The sequence below is a fragment of the Spermophilus citellus genome (genome assembly GCF_964194105.1).
Source record: "Spermophilus citellus genome assembly, chromosome: 3".
Taxonomy (NCBI): domain Eukaryota; kingdom Metazoa; phylum Chordata; class Mammalia; order Rodentia; family Sciuridae; genus Spermophilus; species Spermophilus citellus.
The window spans coordinates 88,097,271-88,106,814 of record NC_138184.1 but is presented as its reverse complement, the minus strand read 5'-3'; the positions used below and the strand labels follow the sequence as shown (position 1 = coordinate 88,106,814).

The window sequence follows — 9,544 nt, the reverse complement described above, 5'->3', positions numbered from 1 at the left end:
AATAAATATTAAAAAATTCTCTTTAAAAAAAAGAAAAAAAAAGACTATCATTACTTGCAAAGTAGGTACTCAATAAATAGTTGCTACTTGATACAAGTTAAAAATGTACAGATTTGCCTTATAAAAAATTAGGCTCTCAAACTAGATTCAGCTGGGAATAGTTGCACTTTTTTTTTTTTTTTTTTTTTTGAGAGAGAGAGAGAGAGAATGAATTTCAGTATTTATTTTTCAATTTTTGGCGGACACAACATCTTTGTTTGTACGTGGTGCTGAGGATCGAACCCGGGCTGCAGGCATGCCAGGCGAGCGCGCTACCGCTTGAGCCACATCCCCAGCCCAATAGTTGCACTATTGACAGGATTCTTTACATTTGCACTTTAGTGAGCTTCCCAGAGAAACTTGAGTGGTTCTTACCAAAAAAAAAAAAAAAAAATTAAAAAAAATTCTGGGGTTGTGGCTCAGTGATAGAGCACTTGCCTAGCACGTGTGAGGCCCTGCGTTCAATCCTCAGTACCACACACAAAAAATAAATCAATAAGGGCTGGGGTTGTGGCTCAATGGTAGAGTGCTTGCCTAGCATGAATGAGGCACTAGGGTCGATCCCCAGCACCACATAAACAAATTAAATAAACAAAATAAGGTATTGTGTCCATCTACAACTAAAAATCATATTTAAAAGAAAACTGTGAAAAAAGAAAAATTTCAAAAATTACACCTTAAAAAAATCAATCAATAAAATAAGGGTACTGTGTCCAAATACAATTAAAAAATATACTTTAAAAATGTTGTTAAATCTTGAAAAATGGGAGTAGCAACAGTTTAAAAGAATCACTGCTGATTTAATCAATCAATATGAGACATTATGTAGAAAATAAAATGTGAGGCCAACTTTATGACAGAATGTTGTAAGAGAAGAGTGCTCTGAGAGGTCATCTCAACTACCCCTTTAATACTTAAATTTTGCGGTTTCATTTGGTCTTTCATTTTTATGTTTTTTAAAAAATTAAACACAGATTATCAAAAAAGTATAAATGAAAGGTAAACATTTATTACTAGAGAAGAGAAAAATGTATACAGAAAGTCTAAATTCTTTCTCTTCATGCACTACCTTTGCAATAAAGCCCAAATACTAACTTTGAAGATATTGTCAAGGATAAATTTTTCTAAACACATGACTATCTACTGTGTCGTGGACTTTTTTTTCATAGAAACTATATACTGCAAATATATTCTTATAGTTTACAAGAAGCTCAGAGCACTTATGTATAAACAAAGAAGACATTTCTTACTGCAAAATATTACAGAAGTTAATACAACTGTGTGGCTCTTAAGCATTTAATTACTTAAACAAAGGAATGAAAAAAAAAAAAACCCACAAAATCATGAACAGGCATGGCTTTAAGATTTTTTGTATTCAATTCGTTCTACTTTCACATCATCTCCAATTAGCTGATAGACGTAAGTGACCACTGTAGATGCCTGGATATCCATCAACACAAATGAAGGAATAATATTTCTGAAAGAAAAAAAAAAAGTTAGCATTCTGTACTAAAGAGAAACAGCACTATAAATCTCATTTTAAGATAACAATTTGAGGAGCTGGGGTGGTGGCTCAGTGGTAGAGCACTTGCCTAGCAAGTGTGAGACATTGGGTTCAATTCTCAGCACCACATATAAACAAAATAAAAATAGAAGTTCTATCAATAACTAAAAAAAAAAATTAAAAAAGAAAACAATTTGAACTAAAAAATCTGATTATTACTTACATACTCAAAAGAATAATTACCAAAAGAAGACTGCTAAAAAGTACACAGTTATTTAAAAGATTACATGTCTTTTATGAAATGTTAAACACACAATCATTAACTTTACTAAAGCCCCCAAATTTCTAAATTGTATACTACTTACGTTTCTAAGGCATTATAAGCGCCAGTGGCAGAACCTGGGTTAATGTAGAATTTATTTTCATGCTCAAATGCTTCAAATTTGTGTGTGTGCCCTGAGATAAGAATGTCCACATCAAACTGTCTCTGCAACAGGGCTAAGCTGGCCATATCTCCCCACGGAATAACTTGATGTCCATGGATCAGACCAATTTTGAACTGTCCCACAGTCACAACTTTCTGTTCTGGATAATTCAGATTCTAATATAGGAAAGAGATAAAGAAAACATGAATTTTATTTTTTGGTACTGGGGATAGAATCCAGGGGTATTCTACCACTGAGCTACATCCCCAGTCTTTTTATATATTTATTTTTTGCTACTGGGGATTGAACTCAGGGGCACTCGACCACTAAGCCACAGCCCTAGTTTGTATTTTATTTAGAGACAAGGTCTCTCTGAGTTGATTAGCACCTCACAGTTGCTAAGGCTGGCTCTGAACTTGAAATCCTTCTGGCTCAGTCTCTCCAGCTTCTGGGATTCAGGCATGTGCCACCATGCCCAGCCTCTCTCTCTCTCTCTCTCTCTCTCTCTCTCTCTCTCTCTCTCTCTTTCTCTCTCTCTCTATCTATCTATCTATTTAGGCAGGGTCTTGCTAAGTTACTGAGGCTGGCCTTGAACTTGTGATCTTCCTACTTCAGCCTCCTGAGTCACTGGGATTACAGGTGTATGCCTGGCAAAAACATGTATTTTAGAAATGTTTTTTAAAAAATCACTGTATAAATATTCAACCTTTTAAGGATGAGGAAACTGAGGCACAAATAGGCTAAAATAATTTGCCCAAGGTTACATGCTAGTAAGTGACTAAGATCCAAATTCTAGTAGCACGGCTCCAGGGTTTGTGGATCTAGCAAATTAGAGGAAAAAAAAAAAAGATTGAATTCTTGCTAATTAGACTTCTTTAAAATAACAGATGGAAACCCTCCATTTAATTAACCAGATCTATATTCTAATTATGAATAAGAAGTTTGCCCCTGTCCTTGTTATTACTCTGGTCTTTGACTTTTATAACCACCTATAGTTTATCCAAACTAAAACCACTAAAAAAAAAAAAAAAAAGTTAAAAAAAAATAGACCATACTATGTCCATTTGGTTTGGTATAAAAGAACCTTGTTAGAGAGTACCAACCAAGTTAGATAATTTATGAAAAAGCTTACATTCCCAGAAGTGCAAAATAAAATTTTTATCCCAGAATCAGGTTTGTCTTTAAGTTACATTGGTAAGGGCCTAAAAATTATCTATTCTAATCATATTTACTAAAAGTCAAAAAGGAGAAGTAATTTGTGAAAAATCTCATTAACTATTGGGCAAAATTGAAACTCTAGAACGTTAGAGTTAGATTTATTAAGGTATAATTTACATACAGTAAAATAATCCTCTTTGGTGTACAATTTAATTTTTTTCAACTTAATGGGTTTTGATAAATGCATACAGCTGTGTAAGTACTGCCACATTCAAAATATAGAATATTTCTCTCATTCCATTTTAATTCTCTTATGCTTTATAGCCAATCCCTGTCAATAGAGTAGTGATGGGGTCTTATTTTACTTAAAAAGGATCACTCTGGTTGCTTCTTAGAGAATAAACAGGAGGAAAGAAGGGTAGAGTGAAGAAAGTGGAACACAGGAAAGTGATGTGTTAGCTTGATAGGTCAGTAAAGGTGGTGATGGTGGTAGTGAGAAGTTCATAGCAACAACAAAAAAGAAACTAAATGATGGCACTACAAAAATAGTAACAAGGCCACTTTACTCAGCATCAATTTATTTAGTAGGAATAATTATTTAATGTGTTTGTAGGGTAGTTTACATCTGTGTAATATGGGTTGAGCATCCCTAATCTGAAAATCCAAAATCTGAAATGCTCCAAAATCTGAATCTTTTTGAGTGACCCACACAATGACACAGATGGAAAATTCCACACCTCATGCCACATGTTAGGCTTTCCTGAAAATGCAGGCACACTGAAAACATTGTATAAATTACCTTCAGGCTATGTGTTTAAAGTGTGTATGAATGAAACATAGTGAATTTCATTTCTAGACTTGGTTCATATCCCCAAAGTAAGTGTATAGAAATATTCCAAAATTCAAAACAAACCTGAAATCCAAAATAATTCTGGTCCTAAGCATCTCAGATAAATGATAATTTTTTTATAGTTGGAAATTTTTAAAAAGAGAGATAAGAGAAAAAGACCTTAGCAATATAGATACCCTAGTCTAAAGGAAAAAGCTTATGTAAGTAAAAGTTAAGAAGGGGAAATATCTGAGAAGGAAAGGCAAATACATCACCTCATCAAAGTCTCCTCTTACAATGTGAACATCACCAGCCAGAGTCTTGAGATAGTCATAACTCTCCTTGGTGCAAAGGTTTCCAGTGCAGAGAATGTGCTGAATCTTTCCTGGTACCAGGAGTTTTTTGAATTTAGCAGGTAAACTGTTGCACCGATGTGGGATGTGCAGATCTCCTAATACCAACACCAACTTTAAAAGTGTCAAGATGAGATAAAGCATATTAAACATGATGTCAAAAAAAGACACTCTTGGGCTGGGGCCAGTGGCAGAGCACTTGCTAGCACATGAGAGTCACTGGGTTTGATCCTTAGCACCACAAAAAAATAAATAAATAAACAAAAATAAAGGCATGCTGTCCACGTACAACTACAAAAAAAATTTTAAAAAATTTCTCCATAACTCCCCTTTTAAATTAAATTTATCAGAAATTCCAGAACCTGATAAAAGTTGTTCATATAGTTCCTATCATGACTATTCAAATCAAAACACATAATAATACACTCTTTTCTAAATCAATCTTTTTGTGTGTGTGTGTGTGCTGCTAGGGATTGAACCCAGGGCCTTATGCATTCGAGGCAAGCACTCTACCAACTGAGCTATATTCCCAGCCCCTAAATCATTTTATTTTGGTCATAAACAATTAAGTATACACAATACAGATAATCATTCTACCTATCAAGAATAAAATCAAGCATTCCAAAGTGACTTATTTAGAGATCTATAAATTATTCTGAATTAAACAAAACCACAAAATGAAACGTATAATACTGAACCCTATAGAACTGGGCATTTTGAAGGCTTATAGGGCAATTCATATTTCTGTAGTTGTAACGTAAAATTTATATCTTAATTCCAGAAGCATTATTAAAGAGATAAGTTAATTCTGTAATTGATGCATATACTAGGTTGTCAGTTTGGAGAATAGAAGCCAAAATTTACCATTTTTGTTACTTCCAACTATTAGCTATGCATTACAGAGGTACAAAAACAGCCTATGATTCAGAGTTACAATAAAGATGTGCTTATGAATTATAACCTTTTTTGATATTTTCACTTTCCTTCATTAGAAATTCTGTCATGTTTTTATTTCCTAGATTAAATTACCTATGTACTGTCAGTATAATTCCCAAACTTAAAAAAAAATTCACAATCTTTATTGTGCATTAGAGGATTAAAACAAAAAAGAAAAGTCAGTTAAATAAGTGATGAATTTAGCAGAAGGTAGTTTAGAGTTGCAACATAGTCTCAGAGGACAAAATCATATTTTGCTCTGAAATACAAAAGAATAAAAACCCCCACTTCTGTAAAATTTCAATATTTGACAAATAACATTATATAATTTTGTCATTTAACAGAATATTGTTAAAAACGATAATTTAAAAATAATTTCTGTCCTCAGCCAGGCATGTTGGCACATGTCTGTAATCTAGCTATTTGAGAGGTTGAGAGTTGAGGCAAGAGGAATCCAAGTTCGAGGCCAGTTTTGGCAATTTAGTGAGACCCTGTCTCAAAATAAAATTTTAAAAAAGGCTGGGGATGTAGCTCAGTGTAGAGTGCCCCTCAGAGAAACCCCCAGTTAAATAAAAAAGTAATAATAATAATATAATAAAAAAATCTGCCCTCAAAAAGACAAGATAATCAATTTTTTAATGTTTTTAGTTTAAGCACCTTCATTTCATACAGGATGTTTTCCCTTATAGACATCCTATCCATAAAGGTACATGCTTTTTCTCTGCCTTTTTTTCTCCATATATTTTTTAAAATTTTTGTAGTTGTAGATGGACAGACTGCCTTTATTTTGTATTTGTATGTGGTGCTAAGGATCGAACCCAGTGTCTTGCACATACTAGGCAAGTGCTCCGACACTGAGCTACAACCTCAGCCCCCTTTCCCCATATTTTTAAATTGGTGCATTATAATTATATGCAATAGTGGGATTCTTTGTTACATATGTGTTTGCACATGATATAACAATTTGGTCAACATCCTTAACTAAGGCATAACTATTCCTCAATATTATCAAAGAAAATATTAAATACCTAATGTGATAAAACAAAATAATTTTGCTCCCACAGACTTTATAAACTGAAATTAATCAAAAAACAAAATGTGTAAATTAAAATGATTTCTAAAGCAAGTTTGATTCATCTGGCAACAAAAATAAAAATAACTGCAAAGGAAAGGAACTGTTATCAGGACACAAGGTAACTGAAGTAACATGAGATTACAAAATTAGCACATTTTAAGAGAAACTGTTAAATAAGTTTCTTCTTTATAGCTTATAAATATCATTTTATAGTTTATAAATATAGTTTCAGTAGATATTTGTGCAATGACCTGTTTCAATGGAGTGCTTAGTGGACATAAACTCTGTAGAACTAAAAAACTCTACAAAGTTTCCACCCTCATTGGTAATCAAAAACACCTTAATACAGACCAATCTTCATTCTGTTTTTTAATATTTATTTTTTAGTTATAGGTGGACACAATATCTTTTATTTTTATGTAGTGCTGAGGAGCGAACCTAGTATCTCACACATGGTAGGCAAGTGCTCTACCTCTGAGCCACAAACCCCAGCCCCTAGAACAATCTTCATTCTAAAGTGGAATCCTTTCAGATATGGATTGAAGTACATAGTTAATGTGGAAGCTGGCATATGAGAAAAAGAAAAAAAATAGATTTTTATATTTAAAAAAGAACAAATTCAAAACAGTGTATATGTCTATTAGAGGTTGAACATGTTTGGGACTAATAATGAATGAACCATTCAATCAGAATGCACTAGAAAGAAAATTAGTCATGATACTTTATGACCGATGACCTAAATTCTTCAAAGCACTCTGCATTATCCTCACATATATCCAAGACTATTAATAGTCTAAAGCTACAACTGTATGAAGACCACACTGAAATTATTTGAAATTAATTAAGGATTCTTATTAGGGCAGAATCCTCTGGTTTCCTGCTGGTGACAAAGTTATAAGGGAAAGAGTGTCATATAGTATATGTTCAGGAGTGTCTTTGCCAATATTCCACACTTTGACAAATTAGGTTAGATACAGATTATAGAGTCTTTTAAGACAGCAAAAGATCCTGGATATGGCAGTCTTGTTAAATTCATATAAAGAAACAACCCAAACAAAGCATGGGAATTTGGTTACTTCCTATTTGATAGATCTTAAAAGGGTGAGAAACTCAGTAACAGCCACCCAACCACTATTGTTAGTAGGAGCTAAGAAAAGAAACTTACTCTGTGCCCAGCCTTAGTGGAATGAAGAAGTTGATTGCAGACAGGGGGATGGGGGGGGGGGGGAAAGGATGAAACATGACTAATGTTAAAAGAAAGCAACAAAAGGAAACAATCAAAAAAAGAACAACAACAAAAATCCCACACCAAATGAATATGCAAAAAAATTGTTAATGATTTCTAATTGTTAAGAAAGAAAATGTTAAAAATCAGCTGTGCTCAAAATAATAACCAAAGAACCATTTGCTGTAATTTAAAACATGACATGAATGCTCACTTTTTAATAAAATTGCCTTATCAGTTTTTTTACTTTTCTACTTGATCTTGTTCTCCACGTTGACTCCCATCTCTTTTGTTTCTCTTCTGTTTAAAATTTTAGAATAAAGTTTTTAATTTTTAGAAAATAATTTGGAAATTCATTGGCAATAGCCTAAAGGTTAATCTCTTCTGGATTCTTGGGCTCTAATTATCCTTCAGGTATATTGGCTTTAATTCTCTTATGTTCAAAGTTCTAATAGTGAAAAACTATGCTGTAGCTGTTTTTTTTCATAGAGGATGTATACAATACCATAAATATGTATCAAGTGACAAAATGTCAACAAAGATAATAAAGACAGACACATTAATCCAGTTAAAATTGGACCTTCCTGGTATCTAAATTTGCTGCCCACAGACTCTGGGCACTGTACAGTGTTAAATGTCTCTAAAATTCTTTGCCAAATAAAATGTTTTTACTCATAAAAGAATTAGCTGATGATAAATTTTGTTCAATTCTTTTTCATATGAAAAGTCCATCTACCCCCAAAAGTGTTCACCTTTCTAAACAACTTCTGAAACATGAATTTGGAATCATGGCTGGAAAGTATTTCTTCTCCCTTGGATAAATGTCTCAACAGTACTGTAAATTGGAGTCTGTTTAGAAGCAAGAAGTCAAAAGTGGGATTAAAGCCTTTGTTAATAACAATAATATTATTACATATTTTTGGTACTGGAGGTTGAACCCAGAGCTCCCTACAAGTGAGCTACACCTCCAGCCCTTTTTATTTTTTTATATTGAGACAGAGTCTATCTAAATTGCCAAGGCTGCCTCAAATTTGCCATCAAACCCCTGGGATTACAGGCATGCACCACCACACCAGGCCAGGATTAAAGCCTTTAAAGAAACAATTATACAATTCAAATTTTAGACTGTCACCTTATAAACCATCTTTTGAAAGGTACTATTTGTTATAGAATAGTAACAGTATTAAAAATGTAATGACCAGAGAGAAGTTCCTCCAGTTAAACTCCACCAACACAAACATCAAGAATATCAGAGTTCCTCTGCCGACAGTTGACATTTTAGAGGGCCAAAGACACCTTAGAAAATCTGATTACAATTATGAACCCTCTACAGCAGCAGCTCCCCAGTTTTTATGTAGTTTGGTGTTTTGTTTGTTTTTTCGTTGTAGATGGACATGATATCTTTTTATAATGTAGTTCTGAGGATCGAACCCAGTGCCTCACACGTGCTAGGAAAGTGGAATTAAAGTGGGAAAGTGCTCTACCAATGAGCCACAGCTGAGCCACAGTCCAGCCCCTGTAGTTGGGTTTTAAGGTTAGCAACCATGGGGGTGATGGGGGACAGCCTGAAGCTGGCTGGGAAATCATGGGGAAATACGATGCAGGAATGCGGTAAAGCTCCCTAAAATACCGCTTGGCGCCAACTCTGGCTCTCTCCCCCACCCCAAAAGCACATGTCCACAAAATTTTCCAAATAATTTCATGGAATTCACACACCCATCAAGGAATCCTGCTCTAGAGAGTCGCGCCAGGCGCTGCCTTCGGAGAGCAAGGGCAGCTGCGTGTCATTCCAGGGGCGGAGAGATCGGCTCTCGCTCCCTTTGCCTAGATGGCAAACTTGAACGGCCAGTGAGTTCTGCGGAGACTTCCCGTTAGGCACCGAGAGGCCAGCTTTCGCCACACAGGGTGGCGGCCAGGACACCCCAACCAGCTGGAAAGGAGCAGGGCACGCCTGGGAGCGCAGGGGGCCGCTGGAGGTGCAGGCCCCAAGACCCTCCCCA

At 34.8% G+C, this 9,544-nt stretch overlaps 1 protein-coding gene across 1 annotated transcript; it reads right to left on the bottom strand.

The window, feature by feature from the left end:
- Nucleotides 1-1,026: 1,026 nt before the first annotated feature.
- Nucleotides 1,027-7,576, bottom strand: VPS29 (VPS29 retromer complex component). Its single transcript, XM_081285407.1, is given in 5 exon segments — nucleotides 1,027-1,516; nucleotides 1,909-2,144; nucleotides 4,231-4,422; nucleotides 7,485-7,501; nucleotides 7,504-7,576. Coding segments are annotated over 5 exon segments (621 nt in total). The 5' UTR covers nucleotides 7,562-7,576; the 3' UTR covers nucleotides 1,027-1,398.
- Nucleotides 7,577-9,544: the final 1,968 nt, after the last annotated feature.